The sequence below is a fragment of the Impatiens glandulifera genome, chromosome 5, assembly GCF_907164915.1.
Source record: "Impatiens glandulifera chromosome 5, dImpGla2.1, whole genome shotgun sequence".
In the NCBI taxonomy this organism is placed as follows: domain Eukaryota; kingdom Viridiplantae; phylum Streptophyta; class Magnoliopsida; order Ericales; family Balsaminaceae; genus Impatiens; species Impatiens glandulifera.
The window spans coordinates 37,204,340-37,228,576 of NC_061866.1; the positions used below are offsets into that span (position 1 = coordinate 37,204,340).

General features: G+C 29.2%; 1 protein-coding gene across 1 annotated transcript; it reads left to right on the forward strand.

Moving 5' to 3' along the window:
- The first annotated feature begins 538 nt into the window (after positions 1 to 538).
- On the forward strand, positions 539 to 1,914 carry LOC124940730. The gene is made up of 5 exons (XM_047481265.1): positions 539 to 568; positions 641 to 882; positions 952 to 1,210; positions 1,281 to 1,619; positions 1,696 to 1,914. The coding sequence occupies exons 1-5, from the start codon at positions 539 to 541 to the stop codon at positions 1,861 to 1,863; spliced, it is 1,038 nt and encodes a 345-aa protein (XP_047337221.1). The 3' UTR covers positions 1,864 to 1,914.
- Positions 1,915 to 24,237: the final 22,323 nt, after the last annotated feature.

The window sequence follows — 24,237 nt, forward strand, 5'->3', positions numbered from 1 at the left end:
AATAAAAAAATATTGTCCTAAAATATAATTTTACTAGTTCGAATCATTCTCAAGCCGATACACATTTTGAAAAACCGAAACCGAACTGCTCTTCTTCGCGACTCTTGAACTTTTATTCTTTGTTTAATCAGTTTATTTGGTACATTTATCCACACTTTTAAGTTTTATCTCTTAGAAAATAATTTTCAAAATATTTTTAGAAAAAAATAAATTTGAAAGAGAATCTATACAAATATAAGTAATTATGGTATCATAACAAATTATTATGTAAAAATTTAGTCAAACCTTCCTTACTTCCAATATGGTATAATTCTAAATATTAAGATAGAGTCAAATTAGACTACTTATTTCCTTACTTAAAATATTATAATATATAGTTACCCTCCAACTAAACATTCTCTTTAACTTTTCAGTATCTCTGCTTGTGCGGCTGAAATTGGGTTGCAACAAAAAGAATATGATGAAGAACCAAACAATATAATCTCTGTTAAAACCCTAATGAATGTTTCTTCTTCAACCTCCATTCTCTGGTGATCAAATGGCAGAAGATATATGTTTTATCAATAAGGTTTTCACAATAATATATATGTACTCTGTTTTCAAACATTCATTATTTGATTATTGTTTAACTGAATAACAGGAAACTCTAATCCATGTATACCCTCAAAAGAAGCAGTCAATACAATCAAGAACAATTCTCATCATGTTTTCAATGCTGATTGGTATTTATATCTGTTGGATATGTATAGAACAATCGAAAACTCTGCCCATATCACACAATGAAGTTATTGACAGGCCAAGGTTATCGTCGTGTCATTTCGAAGCCGTTGATAGTTCCCAACTCCCTTATTTGCATTACCCAAAACCCGACACTTTTAGCAGGTTGAACACAGTTTCTTTTCTTTGTTATGCTTTGAATGATGGATGATCAATTTTGTTGTTTTTTTGTAGGGATGAATGTGAATGTAATCCTGTAAGGTTATTTGTGATTGTATCTGAACAGAGATCAGGAAGTGGATGGTTTGAAACATTATTGAATAGTCATGTTAATGTTAGTTGTAATGGTGAGATATTTTCTATTAAAGAAAGGAGAACAAATATTTCTTCTATTGTTAAGACTTTGGATAAAGTTTATAATTTGGACTTGTTTACAAGTGCTTCTAAGAACCATTGCTCTGCTGCTGTGGGATTCAAGTGGATGCTTAATCAGGTATTAATTCATTAGTAGTCTAATTATTATGCATTAATGAACTATTTATAAACTATTTATATATAATTAGGGTTTGATAAATCATCACAAAGAGATAGTGGAATACTTCAACAGAAGAGGAGTGTCTCTAGTATTTGTCTTGAGAAGAAATTTACTTAGTCGAATGGTGTCAACGCTAGCAAATTCATACGATCGATACGCTAAGTTGTTAAACGGGGTTCATAAGTCTCATGTTCATTCTCCCCGAGAGGCAAAAATATTATCGAGATACAAGCCAACTATAGATTCGGAATCATTAGTGAGTAATCTCGATGAAATGAAGGTGACAATGATGAGGGCATTGGAAATATTTAAGGGCACAAGGCATATGGTTTTGTATTATGAAGATGTTGTTAAGAATCAGAATAATGTGAGTTTAGTAATTAGTTTTATTTTTTCTTTTGGTTTGTGTAATTGATTTTGATTTATTTGTAATATTGGTGTAGAAATTGGTGGAAGTGCAAAAGTTCTTGAAGCTTCCGGTGAGGAGGTTGTCTAGTATGCAAGTTAAGATACACACGGGACGATTATCCAACCATATTATGAATTGGGAGGAGGTTTATAAGACGCTTAAAGGGACTGCTTATGAGAGGTTTCTCGGGTTTGATTATTGATGACAGATGTTGCACAACTTCGTGGTAAATAGAAAAGAAAAAATGATGAAAAAAGTCTTATTTTTCAAGATTTTATTTTCGCTGAATAATTGTTGATTCACGTAACATTGCTATATAAATTACATTAGATGAAATCTTCTCAAAAGATGTATATGGATTGCTAAAATATTAGAAATTTCAATTAAAATCTATGTAAATCTTAAAGGATATTATGTTTTGATTTTTTTATGCACTAAGGGCATAAAAGTCATGGAGTCACAACAAGAGGAGGATGCATGATTAATAGAATAAAATTTTCGGAGGAATTATAATAGGCTAACTTTAATTTCTATTTTCTGTAATGTACAAATAATCAACTTATTAATGGATGGAGAAACATACTTCTAGTAATTAGGATAACTATTGCACTTTTAAGAACAATACATCTATCATTTTATACTAAGTTGATTTTCTTAGTATACATTGTGAGTATCGGAACACCATTCAAAATGATGTTTTTCTAGATATTGTGTTATTCATGTAATCATCTTTATTGATGATCAGTTTCATACTAAATAGATTAGTTGATGTCATTTGTGTTAAAGTGCGAAAAAATTGCGCCGCACATTCTCTTGCACTATTAATCACGAGACGTATTTGAGATTTGTTTTTGTCTTGTTTAAGGTTGTTAGGGTTCTTTCAAGACAATTGGTTCTAGTTTTGTGTTTTGTTAATAACTGGATCAACAAAAAGCCCAATCCCATCTATTCCGTTTTAGTTTTTTTTTTGTGGTATTCAGTGAGGTTAGACCATATGGCCCAAATACTCTAGTGAAGAAAATCAAGAATTTTGTTAGGTTTATTTGATATTTTTCTTAAGTTCTTTTGGTTTTATTTCTAACTAAGTACTCAATGTATATAACTTCTTCTAGGTTCTAACCAGTTTTTATTGGGTGGTTTTTTCAAAGTGTTTGTAATCTTCCCTATAGTGTAAGGAAATTGTTTTAAAATTAATACTAAATATAACAATGAATCACTATGATAGTGAAAACAAAATCAAGAATACTCTTAAAACATAATCAACTAAAAATAAAACAATTGCAAGATTTACCTAAGGAAAACATCTAATTATAACTTCAGTTAAATTTGTAATCAATTTAAGCAAACACAGTACTTTTTAACCATAAGTACTTTTTCATGCTATTATTTTTACCAGTTATCACCAGCCTGTCTCATAGCAGAAATTATATGCACGAGACAACCCAGTGACTGAGGAATAACAAAATTGAGAGATTCAGAACAAAGGAACAAATCAGATTAAACAAATATTATTTGAAAAAGGGCTAATGGTGAGTTCATAAAAGATCACCTACTTGTCTGTATAATATTATAATATGGGAAGATGATTCTGATCATATTTATTATTAATATAGTTTCTGAAAACATACCAACCGCACCATGTTCAGAAATATTGAAGATCCGGCCGTCTTTAATTACATGCACCTTTTTCTTTTTCTTGGTCAGATTCTGAAGTGAAAAGCTGAGATGGTTGGGCCTTGTTTGGATTCCGGTTATTTAAATAATCGGAATTCATTTGGACTCAAGACTATCTCCTTCCATATTCAACAACATGCAAAGAAGAGAAGAAACCCTGGAAGCAGAAGCAGTGGAAGATAATCAACGATAATTTTGATAATTTTGAAATATGGGGATGTTTGTTGAAATTTATAAGGTCACTAATATAATAAATAATTGTACAAATACATATTTAATATAAACTAAAATAATGTGATCTAATATGAAATTAAGTTTTTAGTTTACGAGTATATTTGCCATTAACATAAAGTGAGGATACCTAGTGAAATTTTTAATTTTATAAAGAGGTTAAATTAAAAATGACCAAACTATAATAATGTTAATTATTTTATAACTGTAATGATCCCCATTTGAAGTACGATCAATTCTATTTTGTGGACCCACAACAACAATGAGAGAAAAACATTATTGGCGTACTCATCAAATTGGAAGAATCATTTAATCGTACTTCAAATAGAGACAATTACCGTTATAAAATAACCAACATTATGTTAGTTATTAGAGTTTCGTCATTTCTAATTTAGCCCCTTCATAAAATTAGAAATGTCACTTAAATATCCTCAATCTATATTAATGACAAATACACTAATAAGTCATAAACTTACCCTAAGTCATAAACTTAATTTCAAATCATATTACATTATTTTGATATATTAAATATGACATTTGCACAATTATTTATTATACTAGTGACCTTATAAATTCCAACATTATTATTTTCACTGAGAACTATTTTAGGACAAAATGGATAATCAAATTCATGATTAAACTCTATAACTTAGTAGAAAGATTAATATTTCAAGAACAAGATTATTTATCTTATAGAAAATACAATTAGTTAGAGTGGTAAGAATAGTTTTTAAAAGAACAAAAATCATGAGTTCAATTTTTATCTAGAAAGTCGTAAATGGAAGTGGAAGACGTGCTAGGAAGTGGAAGACGTGCTAGCTTCCTATATTAAAAAGAATGCATATTAAAGAAGATTCACAAAATTTAACAAAAGTTCAAGCAAAATTGGGAGCTAAACAACTCTACCGAATCAATGTTGCATAAAATCGTAGAAACATTATTGTTTCCTTTTTCTTTTTTGAATTTTAAGTTGGTAAGTTACCACAATTATACATTTATTGTTTTCATAAATTGAGAATGCAACATAAAGAACTATATATGTACAGCTAAAGAAACTGCACATGATAACAATTAAATATAGATGCAAAAGGGTCCAAACAATGTAAGAACAACTTGATATTGTTTTAGCCGTTGGGATACCCCAAGGGACGAAGAAGATTCACTCTATTATGCTTGAGATTCTACCAAGATGGCTTTAGCATGTTTTATTATAATAACAACTAACCAAATATACCCTGTTTTGCAGCCTTACCAAAACAGAATATCAAATTCTCTTTGTCCAAGAATAAAAGTTGTATTTCTTATTCATTGGAAAGTGGAAGACGGCTGGCTGTGTGGAGCTTCCCATACTTGAGGAGCCAAAAACACAAACAACCAAAAGGAATCTCTAATTTTCTATTGCTGTAGAAAAGAATATGTAAAATGGAGGCTGAGATTCGAGATCCCAAATTCCAAGTGTATCATAAGCCTGGATTGACTTATTAATAATTATTTCAACTACTAGACAAACAAAACTATATAAAAATGTCATGAAAAAACAGGAGTGGTGATGGACTCCAATGCTCTTTTGACCAGGCTTTTTTATATTTACCAGAATATTTTTGGTTACTGAAAGACAAAAATAAAAGAAAGTAACACTACAATTGCTTAAAATAAACATTAGAAAACAATACAATGACCAGTGTATTGTTTGAGATGAATTCAAGAATTGGTATAGAGGTGTAAGACTTCATTCCCTAAATGGGGAGTCATAATATCATATGTTTAATCATCTTTCATACATGTCAAAGCAACCAAAAAATGTATGAATATGCCAATCAAATATTTAATTTACTCTTTTTCTAAAATGAGCACAAGTGAAATGGGGTTTATTATTGATCATCAAAATTAATGATCTCATATGAAGTTAAGAGACGAAAAAATACATAATTAGAAATCAAGTCATATAAAGCCCATCTATAAAATGAGATAAATGACTAATGACTTGGCTTTCCTTCATGCTTTGTATTAACATATATATTAATCTAGAATATTGCTGTTAAAAACTACCACCATATTATTAAAAATATTATACTGTGATAATATTACTATCTTAATACAAAATATTTGTTGAGAGAATCGTAGAGACGGCACTGTTGTTTGATCGGGAAAGGAACAAGGGAGCAGGAATTTCGGGTTTTATTTATTTCCTAGATCAAGTACATTTATTTTTGTCATTTCATTAAGTTCATTTATATAATTTGAGCTTATCAAAATGCATGCCAGGGTTAAAGCCTAATTTAGACATGATGATTAGATTCTACAATAGAACTTTATATTCTATCTTGGAGAAACCATCTACTTTAATAACGACCACTTGATGCCTGGAGGAGCAGACGAAGACTATCTCTTGAAATTGAAATTCTACTCTTTCGAAGTCAAGAGTATTGACAACCATTTTTTGTCCAAGTTCAGAGTTATACACATCCTAAGATAGTTTTCGGCGTAATCCATCATTCTGTACCTATAGATTTCCACGTGAACCCCCAAATATTAAGAACAAAAGGGCAATGCATTAGCATGTAGGATGTCATTTCCTCCTCGCTATGACACATTCTGTATCGACTAACAACAATGACCCCTTTGCGTTTACAACCGCCGTCCTTAGGAATCCCTTATGAATTGCATCCCAACCAAAGAATGATTAAAATACTACCTTAATACTAAACTCTGCATCATTTAATTAATGGCCCAATTTAAACATTTAAGAACTATAACGCCAGCTATATTTTAAGATTGTATATTATGAATAAGACAACCATGTATAACCACATTAAAATAGATTACTAAAGAGAGAGGAGTAAAACCACTGATGTTCATTTGTCCTTACAAGTAAAGGAACTTGATTTCCATTTTCAAAATGGGAAGGGTACAGGTTAATGGAGTAGAATTCCAAAAAATGCTCTTAAGTACTTTATTTTGAAAATAGTCTGCACATGCAAATGGTGAATGCACGTGAAGTGATAGTAACTTGCTCTTTGGTAGCTTAAGCTTTTAGATGAATTCAATACTTTTTTTGAAAATAAGTTATATACTATTCTTTAGGACTTCTACATAACTGTATTAAAACAAGAGATTTTACTATCTTCAAACAAGGAATTCATAATATCACTCTTATCAAGCCTTCATAACTTAATTGCAGAGAAGTAATCATTTAAATATAGCATCGAGTTCCTCACAGCAACTGTAAGTTAGGTACAGAAGTATTTGCACATGTTTTTCAAATGAAAGAGATCTAATGCATCTGAGAGGCGTCCACATAAAGTATGTCTAAGTGGAAGTACAGTAAAGCCTGTCTTCTTGGTACATTTGAATGGTGTTAAAATGTGAATAAAATAAGCTTCAGTTGTATAATTAACATCTGAGAAACAAATTGTTTAACCAATAAAGTATAAAATACAATAATGTGCCATTTCAACACAAGGAAGGGTCATTATAGAGCTAGCTTCTCTCATAGTAAATAGTACTAATGAATATCAGAATATCCCATCTGGCATTAAACCAGGTCCTAAATGAAATATAACAATTTGATTGAGATCATATACAATAACTGAATCTCAAATTCAAAAGTAAAACTATCACATATTCTAATATCAAGATTCAACTTCAACTAAACTTACCCCATATCAAAATGAGATCAATTCAAACACTGAATGAACAACAGAACCATTACAAAAACAACAACAAAAAATCTATGCAAATGGGAAATATACTAACCTCATACTACTCCCACTGCCCAAATCTTCCTCATGGTTTATTTTAAGATTGGATATTCTCACTGATTCGTTAAGGAAAACCAAAAAGGATAACTGCCAAAGGATCACTTTTTTGAAATCCCTTAATTTTATACAAGATGTTATAGAAAATGCGCATACATGTGTATCTGTCAACAGAGAGAGAACAAATAGCACATGCAATGCAATACAATAGCTCCCAATATTGATAATATAATAGCGAGATTGAACTCAATACCAAACAGAAAGAGGTTACAAGAATGAATAAAAAATTCAAAAGCAAAAGAATTCGCGTCGAGAAAAGCCAAAATACAAAATTAAACTTACTGTCGAAGATGAAGACTGAACAGAAGAATGGAGAATCATAAACACGCACCTCCTATTGCTATTATCCCCGCTAATCTGTAGCCCTTTGCGCCGGCGCTATTTACGGCCGATCAAACCTCGGGCCTTTGTTTTGCTCCATTTAGGGCATACTTATGATTTTCAAATTATTAACTAAATTATCAAATTTCACAGATCTTTTTTATAGAAGCTAATATATAGTTAAAAATATAAATAATCTTATATATTATAGAATTATGCTTTTTAATATATAAAATTTTACAGATAATTATTATAATTAATATATTCATATTTAAAAATATATTTAGACATTATGCCTAGTTTCATTCTATTTTATTCTACTTATTGACGTCAACTTATCCAGCTTATTCTGAAGTAAATTTGATATGATCTGAGCTTAAGTTTAATCTTAAGTTGTTAAAGTACATTTGATATGATCTCAGCTTAAGTTTAATCTTAAGTTTAATGACGTTAGCTTATTCTGAAATACAATTGATATGATCTCAGCTTATTTAATCGTTAAGCTTTGATATATTTGATACAGCTTATATGCTCAACTTATTTATTTTTAATATTTATAATATATTATTTAATAATTAATATTATATATAGATATAATGTTATATATATATATATATATATTTATTAATTTAATTTTAAATATTAATAAATAATTTAAATTAAAAAATAATATATATTTAAAAATAAATTATATTAATATATTAATTTTATAATTTTATTTTTAATATATAATTTTAATTATTAATAAATGACTTAAATTAAAAAAATAATATATTTTAAAATAAATGATATGAATATATTAATTTTTATAAATATATAATTTTAAATATATTTAATATAAATATGATATAAAATATATATAGATATATATAAAAATATTTAATAATATTTAATAATATCTTTTTCACATTTTCACACTTCTCGATCTAATTTTTTAATTGTCAATTTATATTTGTGCTCTCTCACACTTTTACTATTATTATTCATTTCGGAATTTATCTAAATTGTAATCAGTATTTTAGATAGTTAATTAAGATTAATTTGATTTCTAAAATTATAATTATAAATAAAAATGATTAAAAAGTGTATTTATATTTTATATTTTGTTTAATTATTTTATATATTAAAATATATATATTATAAATAATAAATAAAAATATATTTAAATATATGTTTTTTATTACAATAATTTTATATAAAAACATTATAAATATATGGAATAGATGAGAGAACGAATAAAATGATTAGAAAGAGATTAAATATATGAGAGAGAATGAATAAAATTATTAGAAACAAATGAAATATATGAAAGGAAATGAATAAAAACATATTTTAAAATAATGAGAGAGAAAAACGTTAAGATTATAATTTTAAACGCTAAGATTATAATCTTAAGTGTGTTTGATTGTAATTTTGTGCGTAAGCTTATTACGCAACGCCCATACACGGCTTATTAACGCCGAATCAAACAAGGGCCATGTCTACATGATTATTTTATTAAGAACGATTTGAAATGATTTTACCAACTAAAAAAGAAACTTGTACAAAAAATTATAAGTTAATTGTTCATATTTAATTATTAATTGATACTCATACCTCCAATAAATAATGTGAAAAAATATATTTAAAATTATTTATAAAAAAATATATCTCTTCATTTAAAGTGATAATAATATTTATATAATCAATATAATTCAAATGTCCATTTTATTTTTAATTTTTTTAAACTTTAACTGTTTTAAATTTTATGAGTATGTCAACCCTAAATTAACAACCTAACTCATTTAGTGTAACATATTGGGTCGTGATGTAGTGCAATAACAAAATTACTTGAGAAAACCGTGTTTTTATATACATTTTAAAAAAATAATATAAAATTTAAAATTATATAAATTTAATGTTACACCTTTATTATTTATTTTAAAATATAAAATTTTATTAGTTTAGTTGATTAAATATTATACTTATAAATTGAAGGATTATAAATAAATATGTTATTTTTAATTTTATTTTTTAATTTAATCGATTCAAATTTATAACGGGTTTACCCGCAAATTATCAACTTGACAGATTTACTTTAACCAAATTGGTCGTATATTGTGATGCGAAAATCTAATAATTTGTGAAAATTGTATTTCTATATATGCATGAAAATTGACTTATCATAATTTATAAACAATATTTTTAATTTATAATAATATTTTGAATTTTTAATTCAAAATAATCTAAAAAGAGATTAAAAATTTATGGTTAATTAAACCCTAATTAAAATAATTAAATAAAAATTTAAAAATAATTTGAAGTTAAAATATTGTATTTATTTTACCCAAAATAAACCCAAACAAAGAGTTGAAATTATTTAATTATAGTTTTAAACATAAATTATTTATAATTTATGCCTTAAAACAATTAAATAAATACCCCAAAATCACCCAAAAATAAAACAAATGATCATAATTTTCATTATCTTGTCAAAAATATTTTTATGTATTAATTTGATGAAGAAAAACGCAATAAATAGTTAAAATTTGATTTCAAATCAACCTTTTATTAAAAATATAAATTGATGATCTTGTGTGGCGAAAATAAAGAATTTTATTGCAACAAGATTCTTAGCCATCGGATCAGCGTCGGATTTTCATCCTGCGCCCAGGAACAAGACACGCACCCCGCTGTAATGGAAGCACGCGCGCGCTCGAAATCAACTAACGAGGATGCTAACCACGTTAGCCGAATTGCCCTAGCGCCAACGGAACGCAACAGCGCGTTTTGTTTAAACAAAACGACGTCATTTTGTTTGTCTCCTTCGCGAACTCCGGAGGCCGCGCTCGACGCCGAAGATCTTCCAGAAGGGCTATCTCCGTCATTACTCAATCTTATCCCTCTATTTTTCACCAACGTACACGTCTCTACCTCGCCTTCAATTCCCCTATGGTTTGAAGTCAAATCATATACCCTAGCAGGCCACCGAAGACGAAATTGAATTCAAAGGATAAAACTTCGATAGCCAAATCGAAGTTGAATTAGGCTATGATAACCGACCTAGCTCAGTATAAATACTCTTTATCCATTCCTCTTCCAATATATTAAACAATCACCAAATACTACACCTCATTCGAAGAATCAAAGAATTCCGGCAAACTAGATTTTGTAAAATCTTCTCCGCCAATCAAAGCTTCAATTAAGGGCTTGGGAAAACTCCCTACACATCTTTGGAGTGTTCTCCAATCGTTGGTAAACTTCCAAACTTATTGTAATTCAATTTGTGATTCAAAACTAGATTTTTCCAACTTTGATCGAGTTGATCATATTTAAGGTTAAATTTATATTTTATTTGTTTAAAACCAATCCCTAGATGATTTACATGCTTTCCTTCGAAAGAGATTCGATCAATTCAACCTAAATCGAAAAACCCAAATTTGATTCGAAAATCTGGAAAATTTGAATTTTTTGTTCTTGAGCTTTAAGCTTTAATTTTTTTATTCAAATAATTGCAAACATGTTTGTAAACATGTTAAAATAATTTCCAAATTATTATATCAACATCCCGATCATGTTTCATCCAACTAATTTTTTTTTAAATTTGAATTTCGGTTTTGAAAGTTGTTACATAGTTTGATTGATGTTCTTGTTTTGGTTGTGTTCGATTATAAACATCATTTCAAAGTTGTTGAAACAAGAATTCGGCCATTAGATGGCTTAAATCAAAAGTTCCCAAATTTTGCCCTAAAATAATTTTGAAAAATCAATTGTTATAGAGTTCGATTGATCGTGTTTAGGGTTATGGATTATGATCCTTACATTTATATGAGTTGATTGCAACTTACAGATCATGATTTCATGGTCTGTATCAAAATATACAAACCTGTAATTCTTCATACCAAATGAAGAATACTCAGTCCTCGATGACCGAATCATGTAGGACCGGGATCGAGAAGTAGGACCGAGAACTCTCGGTCCTAACCTAGACCAATGACTAGTATTTTTAAGTTAGGACTGAGACCTAGGACCAATGTTCTTGAGTTAGGACCGAGATGTAGTATTTGTGTTCTTGAGCAAGGACCGAGGAATCCAATCAAGGATTCTAACCTAGGACCGTTAGGTCTGACCTGAGACCAAGACTCCCAGGTTCACGACCGAGAAAGCTAGACTTGGGACCGAGCCTCCTAGACCTAGGACCGAACAACCTAAGTTTGGGACCGAGCCTCCTAAACCCCATGATCGAACCCTCTGGTCCCTTACGCAAGTGTTCCAAACCCTGACCTAGACCACCCCGGTCTAGACCGAGCACGTCTAAGCCCAGATTGGTAAAAACGGACCCAGGCCCTAGAGACTCCGGTCCTAAGGCATGTTTGGTTTCACTTTTGAAAATCCAAAATAATTTTTGAACCTAAAAACATTTTTAAATAATCCCGAAATATAAGAAAATGAATTTTAAATATTTTTATGATATTTCTGAAACAAATATTTTGGCTAAGGCCCCGTTTGGAATTTATTTTTGAATTCTAATACTTTTCTGATTTTTTTTAGATTTTTTTACTAAGTTTTATATCAACGCAATCGCAGGTGCTCTTCTAAATAATTTTGTACAATTATTTACGTAAACTAAACATATCTTTGTTTTGGACTCCCAAACAACTAATTAATGAAAATAAATGTTATAAATAAAACTTTTGATAGTCAGACTTTTACTTTATGAATAAAACCGTCTTTTGACTGGCGCAGATGATATAGCGTGAAACCCTTTTTCAAGTGTAACAAAAAAACAAACCCCTTAGAAAAACTCTAGTATAAAGTACGTTTGTAAACTTACATTTTATTGATTTTTCTAGAATCATTTGACGACTCTATTTTCAAATAAAAAATCATTAATTATGTTTAATTATTTAAACTAGATTTCAAGTCAAATCCCTATATTATTAAAATTTGAATAAAATAAATTATTTTTTTTACATAAATAATTTTAAAAGCTCCTTAGTATTTTTAAAATATATTAAAAAATGTTTTATTTTTAAATATGTTTGATACGCAAACCAATGTTGAAACACATCAAACCTCGAGTTACTTCGCGATTCGCGATTTCCCTGTATTGCTATGTGTCATCCAAACACGTGTCGTGTTTTTCTGTGAGGGAGCATTTTCGGGTTATATATATCATTTTGAATTTATTTTTTATGACTACGATGAAGATAATAAATTATTAGTCAACTTATCTTTTTATTTGTGTAATTTTTTTTTGTTAATGGCTTCTAGTTGACATTTACTAAACACTTTAATTTTCATTATTTTTTTTTTTTGAAGAGTATGAAACTTTTAGGATTTATTAATTTGTTGATGACTTATACTTTTAGTCTAAGCTAATTAAGAGCTTGTTTGGAATCAATTTATTTGAATAAACCAAAAGTTTATTTAAATAAATTTATTTGGTATAATTTTTAAAAAATGGATTTGTTTGGTGAAAAAATTTAAAGGAATTAATATATAAGAGAAAAATATTTTTTTAATAAAATAAATAAAAAGAATTAATATTTTGACTAATAAATTGAGTAATATGATTAATAATGAGTTAGATATATAAAAATATATATTTTTTTGTATTATAATTTTTTTTGTTTTTAAGTAAAAACATAGTTTGATCCTTAAACTAACAAAAATGTATTAACATAACCTCTAAAATAATACAAAACTAATACAATTTAGTTAATGCAATATAAAATTTATTACACTTAAATAAAAAGAACAAATTAAATTTTTTTTCCCCAATAAATTGTGATCATGGAAGACTGCATGTGATGTTTGCTTTGAAGGCATTATAAAATGTAGAGAGTTAACAAGTGGTGAGAATTTGCGAATAGAAAGAATGACTGACCCTCCATAATCTTTGGGGGGCGGAAAGCATTCATGCATGTCAGTTTGTTAGTACATGTGTGCCATATTTTATACTTAATTATTTTATAATTAATTATAAATTATCTCCATTAAATTAAAGCTCTAATTATTTAATTAGACAGCAAATATATATAAGGTTACATACATTTGATCGTACGATCCAGCTAGCTTATGCATAAATAAAAGATATATGCATGCCTAATTGTCTAAATACAAAGCCGTCCCCCGCCCCGCCACTTACCTTCTCAATGCCCTTTCGTTAAGGGAGTGTCTCAATCTAACACTTTAGGTAAGCATAATAAAATATTTTTAAATTATGATAAAAAAAATTAATTAAATATTCCAAGTCAACATTTTTACATTTCAAAGAAACACAAAAAAACAACTTAATCTTTTTTTTAAACGGTTCATCAAATATTATAAAATAAGAAATTTTTAAACACAACGAAACAAAGATAACATCAAAAACACGAAAATCATGAAAAACAAATAAAGGAAAAAGAAGGACCGACATGCCAAAAGGAAAATGAGCTTTAATATGTCAATAACTTTCTTTTGCGAACATTTCGTGTTATAATAAAGTTGTTTTCCATAACCTTTAACTTGCATATTGAGTTATTTTCCATTACTCTATAATGACTTTAATATCCCTTCTTGCAATGACTATTTGTTTTTTATTTCTTTAACTCTAAATTCACCCAATTAACATGGGTGCAAAACCTAAGGTAGATCAGTTGCAAAGTGATGTTTCATGTCAACTATAATCTTAGTAATTAAATCACTAAAGTTTAGGAGTGTTTTTCTCACTAGAATTTTCTCTCTAGAATAATAACTCTTTTTGACAGTTCCATTTTTTGATGAACTGTTTTTTCATAAGTTGTTTGTGCATGAATGAAAATGAAGTTCAAAAAATTGCAAGAGAGATGTACAAATACCCTAGTCATCTCACTAGTGGAACTAGTCGGAGGCGTCACAATCTTTTGGTCGAACGATGTAAATATATCATTTAATAGCTTCATACAATTTTTTGTCGATAGTGTGGTCTAATGGTCAAGGCTGTAGGGTACTAGGAGACTATATTTTATTTATGGGGTTGTCTGGAAGAAAGGGATAAAGTAACTTTGGATTATAATTGTAAATATAATTTCCACAAATAATACTCCACGGATTGTTTGTGGGAATTCAATGATACGATGTATACCACAAATAGTACATCAAACGTGCAAATTAATCAAGCTCGAAAGATAAAATTTTAAAACTTCATTAATTCATGCAACTTGATGGCGATGTCGAATGGAGGAAGCCAATATACATGGTTCAATAGAAGAAAAGGAAACTAAGAGATACATAAAAATTTTTATAGAACTTTTTGTAATTCTGAGTGGAGAGAAACCTATTAACATGTAACTATTTTTTCACATCCAGTTGTAGGTTCCCATCATTCACCTATTGAGATCACAGTCGATGGTATGAATCATAATAAAATGCAAACATTTAAATTTGATTCTAATTACTTTAATATAATTCATGTACTAATTTTATAAAACATCATTGGAACACATATGGTGACGTTTCTTGTCTCTCTTTGTTAGAACTTAAATTTCAGGAATATATATCAATCCTAAAAGAATGGAAGAGAACCAATATAAGGAATAACAAAAAAAAAGATCAAAGAGTTTCAAAGAGACCTCATTCATTTATAAAATGTTGCTCCACCACATCACGATATGGAGAATATAATTAACATAGAAAAGACTAATTGATCTTTTGTGAAAAAAAATAAAGGTATTGGAAGGATAAAACAAAAATAAATTACCTTCAAATTGAAGAAAAAAATACATGATACTTCCATATGAGTACCATTGGCAAGAGAGAAACAAATAGAATTTAGAGGCTAGTTGATAATTTTGGAACATGGGAAAAAGTAAGAGTAGAATTGGAAATTTAATTAAACGATTTATTTAAATATGGTAGAACGAGAAATATAACATCTATCATCGATTGTATTGAACCGAAGTCAGGGATGAGTGGAATGAAATGCTAATCGAAACTCCAACAAATGAAGAGATTAAAAAAGCTAAATTTGACATGGATCCATATAATGCAGCATGCCCTGATGGCTTGTCTTGACTATATTTTCAGCACTTTTAGGACACAATTAAAACAAATCTTGTTAATTCAGTCATTGAGTTTTTTTATAATGTCGAGATTTGAAAAGCCTCAACAAGACAATTATCAGCCTCAAAAGTTAAACAGCTTAGACCAATCATCTCATGTAATTTTGCATATAAAATCATCACAAAATCATTACTAACCGATTACTACCACTTATGAGTCAATTTATCTCAGAAAAATAATACATATTTATTAAAGGAAGACAAATCCAAGACAATGTGTGCATTGAACAAGAAATCATACTTATGTTCAGAAAGAGAACCAGGGAAAAAATTGAATTTGTTCTTAAACTTAATATGTCAAAATCATGCATGAATTTATCTTGGTATCCCATTTGAATAGTGAGATAAAAATAATAATTTATTAGGAAAAATTGAAGAATATGTTCAAGGGTGGAGAGTCAAACTTTGATCACAAACGGGAGGAAGAGTTGGTATATACATTATTTCAAATAACTTAATATAAAGAATGTTACTAATTTCATAAATCAATTATTTCAACATGCGGGTGAAATATGACGACCCCCTCTATCGTTGAAGTTTTCAAGAGGACCCGTACCCCGAAAGCTACAAAAGAAAACTCCAACCCAATCTCGGACGAACGAGCGCAAGAGAAGATTGTATGTTAATTGACTTTAATACAATTATATATAGTTTTTATATAAATGAAAATTAATTTCATATGTGTAGGCGGAGATGGAGGAAGTAAGAAGCAACGAACCAGATATCTTTGACTTTGACTTGACGGAGAAAGTGTGTGAACGTCAAATGCATGGGACAGTGATTGGTATGGGATCCGGCGTCCGACCCACACACTTTCGAGAGGATCGTCGGAGTAACAACAATTCTCAACGATCCACTGATCAATTGTTGGAGGAGAATGTACAACTAAAGGTAGATGTGAGAAACATGGCGTTGACAAATGTGGAAATTCAAAGGAGGGATATGGAAAGAGCGGAAATGATTAGTGAAATGGAAAGGAGGGATAGAGAAAGAGTGGAAAGGGAGAGTCAAATGGAAGCAAATAGATTGTAAAGGAAGAGTGAAATCGCAGCGGAAAAGATGCAAATGACGCAAATAATGGAGAAATATGAACAACAATTTGAATTCTTAATGAGGCAGTATCAACTCCCCTCCCCCAACTAGTTAGTACATTATAGTTTTTGAACAATTGTAAACATTTTGATTCGACTGATAATAGGTTGTTTGGATAATTGGGTTTGATTTAGAATTTTAGAATTATATATGATCTTTTGGTTTATCAATGTTATTGTATATGTATTGGTTTGGCTGAATAGGTTTTGGTTGTAAAAAAATGATTGGCCTATTTGAGACACTTATAGGGGCAATACCGAGAGTTATTTCGAAAACTCTCGTTTTTTCCCTTTCAAGTAAACCCAGGAGTTATTTGAAAAACTCTTGAATTTTCTCTTTTAAGAAAACCGAGAGTTATTTGAAAAACTCTCAGTTTTTCCCTTTCAAGTAAACCCGAGAGTTATTTGAAAAACTCTCGGATCTTCTCTTGTAAGAAAAACTAAGAGTTATTTGGAAAACTCTCGGTTTTTCCCTTTCAAGAAAACTGAGAGTTATTTGAAAAACTCTCGGATTTTCCCTTGTAAGAAAAACCAAGAGTTATTTGGAAAACTCTTGGGTTTTCTTGCAAGAAAAAATCGAGAGATTTTCAAATAACTATCGGGTTTATTTGAAATGGAAAAAACTGAGAGTTTTCCAAATAACTATCGAGTTTTCCAAATAACTCTTGATTTTACTTGAAAGGGAAAAACCGAGAGTTTATGAATTCTTTTTTTAAAGGAATTAAATGAGTTGAATGAGAAAACATGATAAAAAAAATGAGGTATGAGATTCAAAGATTGTAAAAACATGAATAGAGCTATGTTGGCCAAACAAGCTTGGAGATTAGCACATAATCAAGAGTTTTTGTTGGCAAATTTTTTTAAGACTATATACTTTCCAAACTATCATTTTGGGATGCTAAATATAAATCTAATTCATCATAAATGGATTTGGAATAGTATTATCCGAGGCAAGGGTCTCCTAGATGATAATATGAGATGGAAAATTCTATCGGGTAAGACAATCAAGAATTTGGAACATAATGGATTCTATCAAGTACCATACTAAACAATAAATGTAATTTTTCTCAAACTCATGTCAATTAACTCATATTTGATGATGAGAAAAGTTGAAATATTGAAATTTTGCAATCACTTTAGTAGGTGTAGAGGAAGTTGATATGAAAGTTTAGACTTGTCTAATGTTGGACAATATAACGTTAATTATGGTTATCTAGTTGAGACTTAGATCAACCATTAGAATAATTTACAAAACGATTTTAATATTTAGGAAAATTTGGAACCTTAAGTGCCCACCAAAAATAAAAAATTTACGTGGAGAATCCTTAACGAAGTAGTGCCATAAAAAATGAATCTTTGAAAAAAAAAGTGATCACTAACATTATGTGTAGTCAATGTAAAAAAAAACTCACATGAAACAAATAAACATGCTCTTATTGATATTGTCAAAAATATTTGGCATAAATAAAATATTCAAATTAAGTATTCTTACAATAATGATTATTCTTTGCAGGATTATATACTCTTAAATTTGAAAAACATTGAAAAGAAAAAAGATGATTAGTTGGAAAAAGTTGTTGTGTGAATATGATAGGATTGTAATGATTATTCTTTGCAGGATTATATACACTTAAATTTGAAAAACATTGAAAAGAAAAAAGATGATTAGTTGGAAAAAGTTGTGTGAATATGATAGGAGATGTGGAAGGCAAGAAACAATCTTACATTTAAAATCAAATTATGGACGAGAATCAGATTATTAGAACTACCGTACAAGGTTTCCGAGCATATGGTCATGCTAACTTGAAAGAAAAGTCGCATAAAGAAAGTGAGTTGGAAGAAACGCACAAATAGATCCATCCAAATTAAATCATTTCACATGTAGATGTGTCCATCAATAAGTGTACGAAAAAAGTTATGTTATAGTGTTATTGTGCATGCCAAGTGGAGAAATTATTAAGGAGGGACAAAATCTTTTGAGGGTGTTGATGTCACAATTGCTAAAATGGAGGCTTTAAGCGAAAATGACGGAAAAACTAATCTTGATGATGTTATATTTTCTGACTGTCAATTGGATATTAGAAATCTCGAAACCTCAAAGTTGAGCACATATTGGAAGGCGAGACCGATAAAAATAGACATTCTTAAATGTTTAGAAATTAAAATGAGTTTCAAAATAGGTTGGACTAAGAGAGAATTCAACTATGTCACACATTGGATTGCAATAAAATGTAAAGAAATCGATTCACCGATTACATAGAATGATCTTAACCTTCAACAAATTTAAAATCTACTTCTCACTAACCACAAATGTTTTGTTGAATTTGAACGAGTTGTTGACGAATCAAATTCTCGATAATTGAACTAAATTAAGATACCTTAATAGATAGAATGAAGGAGAAATGAAAGAATTCGAGAGATGACATATATATGCAAGTAAAGTATTTGAGAGTTTTATTGAGTTATTTTCTTTCTCATCTACATGATCTATTATTCTTAGGCTTGTTTGCTTTAAAAAATTGATATATTTTTTTTGTTGGTTTTCTTTACCAACAATGAACTATTATTGCATTTTCTTAAACGCAATATATATCACTTTTGAAAAAAAAAAAATTAACCAATAAATTGATCTATATTCATTCTAAATAGTAATCATTTTTTAAAAAAAAAAAACCTTTAAGATATCTTAGAATGATATAAAGAGTCTTAATTTAATTAAGGTATTTCAACAACTCTAATGACATAGAAATTCGATCCTTGGACAAATTAAGTTGGTTGGTTAGATCTTTAATGTGATTTTTTTAGTTAGTCTAACCATGAGGAAGGTGCATTTTTTTCTCTAGTAGTTTTCACAAATAAGGGTGACAATAGACGGGGAATACATTAACATTTCTGTTCCGTTTTATTTCGAGAATTTATTTTTACTACTATCTCCATCCGTTCAGTTTCATGGAATCCCCACGGGGCACTATTTATATTATTTTCTCTTAAAAATAAAAATTTATATAATAAAATTATATAAACAGATTTTTTAATATGTATATATTATAATATATATATTTATTAAAAATTCATGTTTTAATACAGAAATAAACTTAAAACTCTTAAAAAGTATAAAAAATAAATATATGAGTGATTTTATCTATTGAATTGTGTTTATAGTGTTCGGGACAGAATTATGATGAGATCGGGGTTAGGGTGTTCAAATTTGGTTTAACTGAATATCCGAACGATTTCGAATTCATTAAATTAAAGGAATCAAATATAAATTTCATTTTCAGTTTTCGAATAAAATTTTAAACACATTCGAATTCAAATACGATTTTCAACTTAATTACGAGTTGGGGTTTGAACTCAAAAACCAAACCAAAAATCAAATTTATATTTTATTATATATTTTATAATCTATTACATATAGTTTTCGAGTTTGATAATAAAATAAAATAAAATAATCAAACCAAAAATCAAATTCGGTTCGATTTTATTAAAATTGATTCAAATTGGCTAAATAACTAATAATTCGAAATACCGAATTAAGTAACTTGAATAACTCGAAAATCGAACCGATGAATACATCTAACATGGTTGAGTCAGAGCGAATGACACAAATATCATTTTTGGTCGACTACTAGTTAAATCGGAGAGAATCACTCCCTGACAGAGCAATTTGAATAAAAAAATTATGGAACAATTATAATTGTCATCCTTATTTACAAAGTATTGAAAAATACCTAGTTAATTTAGTTAGGATGAATTATCACAAATATGTTATATAAGATGATTGTCTAAGTTTATACCATGATTTATAAAAACTACATATATTATATTTTTGCTAGAATATACTTTAATTATTTATATTAATAAATTTAATAATAATTTTTCAATCTGTACTATATATTAATTTAAATATGTTTCCAAATAAAATTACCAATTTCACTCATGAAAGTGGACCCAGACTTGTTTATGACTTTATTTCGAAAAAGATATCACAAATGTACAGTTGGCAAATAAATTTAAAACAAATGTTGCATTGTAACTGACTTCAATTCATTTTGGTATGCACGGACCAATATATACAGCTCACAGTAAGGAATCTTCCTAGATCTGAGGATAAAAAAACTTCTTAAAAACTCTATAAATAGCTCTACAAAGCTGATCAATATCTTCACACCATTCACAATATCTCTCATTCTCTCTATACATTCTTAAGCTCTTACTTAATTACTTAATTAGCTTATAATGGCAAAACTATCTCCCATTTGCATTTTCTTCATCGTAACATTACTTCTATTAACGTCCGAAATGTGTGACGTAGAAGGAAGAAACCTTAACACGATGTTAATAAAGCATAAGAAGAAGACATCATCATCAGTGGCTGCTGCTAAACATAGAAAGTTGCAAAGTTCGGGAGATAATGGAAGCTATGCTGACTCGTTTCGACCAACAACACCTGGTCATAGCCCTGGCGTAGGACACTCTATCAAAGGCAACATTGAAAATTAGTAAGGCATGCATTAGAGAATCTTCTTCTATTTCCATATTATTATTTTGTAAATTAATGTTCTTGTTTTATTTAATTGCTAGCTCTAGCTCTATCTGTATTTTACTATTGTAATGCTCATCGATCATGTGTAATTTTTCATACTTTTGACATTCGTTGCAAGAATATTTAATCATGATGTTAATTTGTTCATCTTTCTCATGGTTGTATTTTGAAATATTAAACTTGCATTGCAAGTACAATTAAAGCACCAAAATCAATATGCAGAAAGCTGAAGAAAACAAAATGAAAAAGGCAAGTGAGGGAAAGTGACAAATGAATTATAAAATGTCTCATTCCCCAAAAAATGAATATATGTTGGAAACAGAACGAGATCCATATAGTATGACATTAATCACTGGTAAAAAATCGACCTTTACCGACGGTTTTTACCGAAGGTTTTATAAAACTCTCCTAAATACTCCCGAGAGAAACAAATCTTTCGGTATTAAAAATAGATTCTGAGAGGGGTGTAAAACCTTCGGTTTTATTAATTATTACCGAAAGTTCTCTATAGAACTTTCGGTTTTTACCTTCCCAAAAACCAAAAATAATTCTAAGTGTTGGATGTGGGTTAATTGCGAAGGTTTTTACAAAACCTTCGGTTTTGCCATCCCGGAGATTTTTAATTGCGAAGGTTATTCAAAGAATCTTCGGTTTTACCTTTTTTGAAATTCTCTTTTGCGAAGGTTTTCCAAAAACCTTCGGTTTTGACTCAATTAAAAATAATTATAAGTTTGGTAATGGTTATTTCCGAAGGGTTTTTAATAAACCTTCGGTTTTGACTAATATCAAAACCGAAAGTTATATGAAAACCTTCGGCATCTACCTCTATAAATACAAACCCTAACCCTTCTCTTTTTCATTCAACTCTCTCCTTTCTCTCTCTCCCGCGCCGCAGCCGCATTCTCAACGCCGCTTCTTCTCTTCTCGCGTTCAGGTTTGTTTCATTTGTTTTTTTATTTGTTAGATTTGTTATTTTGTTTGATTGAAGTTATATTAGATTTAGGTTACAGTTATTTTGTTGGATTAATATATATCTGAAATGCATTTAGGATGGGTGATTCATGGAATAGTCTTCGGCGTACACCGGAGAAACTGCCTCCGTGTTACCAGAATTTGATAGCACAAAAAGAAATTGCGGCACGCGAGGAAGAGGTCAGACAAATGACGTTGGAAATGGAGCAAATCCGATTGAGGGATGCGGAAAGAGGCCGATTGCTGAGTGAAATTAAAGCGGACAGGGCTGAAATGGCCCAGAGATTAGAGAATCTCGAACAGGAACTTGTATTGTTGAGGAGTCGACTAAATCAACCACCCCCTCCTCCAACCCCATATAATAATTTCTAGATTATATTGTTTGATTAATTATGTGTTTAGTTTTCTGTATGAATGATGATATTTTAATGTGTTTTGTTTTAATAATTATGAATTATTATTATTATCTTTGTTTTTGGTTTAATATGTTGTTATTGAAATATTTTATTTTTGCTTGTTTTTCACTTTTTGGGGAACAAAATCTGAAAATTTTCTAAGTATGGGGAAGGGTAAAAACCGAAGGTTTTCAAATAAACCTTCGGTTTTGACCCTCGGGTAAAAAAAATCTAAGAAATTTCTAAGTATGGGGAAGGGTAAAACCGACGGTTTATTTGAAAACTTTCGGTTTTGACCCTCGGGTAAAAAAATCTGAAAATTTTCTAAGTATGGGGAAGGGTAAAAACCGAAGGTTTTCAAATAAACCTTCAGTTTTGACCCTCGGGTAAAAAAAATCTAAGAAATTTCTAAGTATGGGGAAGGGTAAAAACCGAAGATTTATTTGAAAACCTTCAGTTTTGACCCTCTGGTAAAAAAATCTGAAAATTTTCTAAGTATGGGGAAGGGTAAAAACCGAAGGTTTTCAAATAAACCTTCGGTTTTGACCCTCGGATAAAAAAATATAAAATTTTCTAAGTATGGGGAAGGGTAAAACCGAAGGTTTATTTGAAAACCTTCGGTTTTGACCCTCTGGTAAAAAAATCTGAAAATTTTCTAAGTATGGGAAGGGTAAAAACCGAAGGTTTTCAAATAAACCTTCGGTTTTGACCCTTGATTAAAAAATTCCAAAAAATTCTAAGTGTGTGGAAGGGTAAAAACCGAAGGTTTATTTCAAAACCTTCGGTTTTGACCCTTCCCAAAAACATCCTATTTAAGGTCAGGACCGAGAGGTTTATTAAAAACTTTCGCAAATACCCATCAAAACCGAAAGTTTTCAAATAAACTTTTGGTTTTACCACTTGACAAATTGTTAAATAAATTGGTTTTTTACTTTCCAATATAGACTCCTAACAAATATATTCAAGTGTGTGTTGTATTTTAAAAATTAATATTGTGTTTAATATTAAAATGTTTATAATTGTGTTTGATTATATAGAGAAGTGTATATGAATGTTTATGTATGATTATCTTATGAATGTGTGTAATTTTTGATCATATGGATTGTGCAATATTTTAAGGATATCAAATGTGTTAAATTAATGTTGTTCAAGGTCATTAGAAGGTGAGAAACCAATTTATTTAAGAAATTGTGAATTGTTAATTCCGAATGTTATATCATTAACTTTCGGAAATAACTATCAAAACCGAAGGTTAATGATATAACTCTCGGTTTTACCCCTTCATAAATTGTTAAATGAATTTTTTTTACATTCCAATATAGACTCCTTACTAATATAATTAAGTGTTTCTTGTATTTTAAAAATTAATATTGTGTTTAATGTTAAAATGTTTATGAATGTGTTTGAGTATATAGAGAAGTGTATATGAAAGTTTATGTTTGATTATCTTATGAATGTGTGT

Coding starts and splice junctions, on each gene's coding strand:
- LOC124940730 (XM_047481265.1), top strand. CDS start 539: ATGGCAGAAGATATATGTTTTATCAATAAG. Junction 883..951: donor AAACCCGACACTTTTAGCAG/GTTGAACACAGT, acceptor GTTTTTTTGTAG/GGATGAATGTGAATGTAATC. Junction 1,620..1,695: donor TTGTTAAGAATCAGAATAAT/GTGAGTTTAGTA, acceptor ATATTGGTGTAG/AAATTGGTGGAAGTGCAAAA.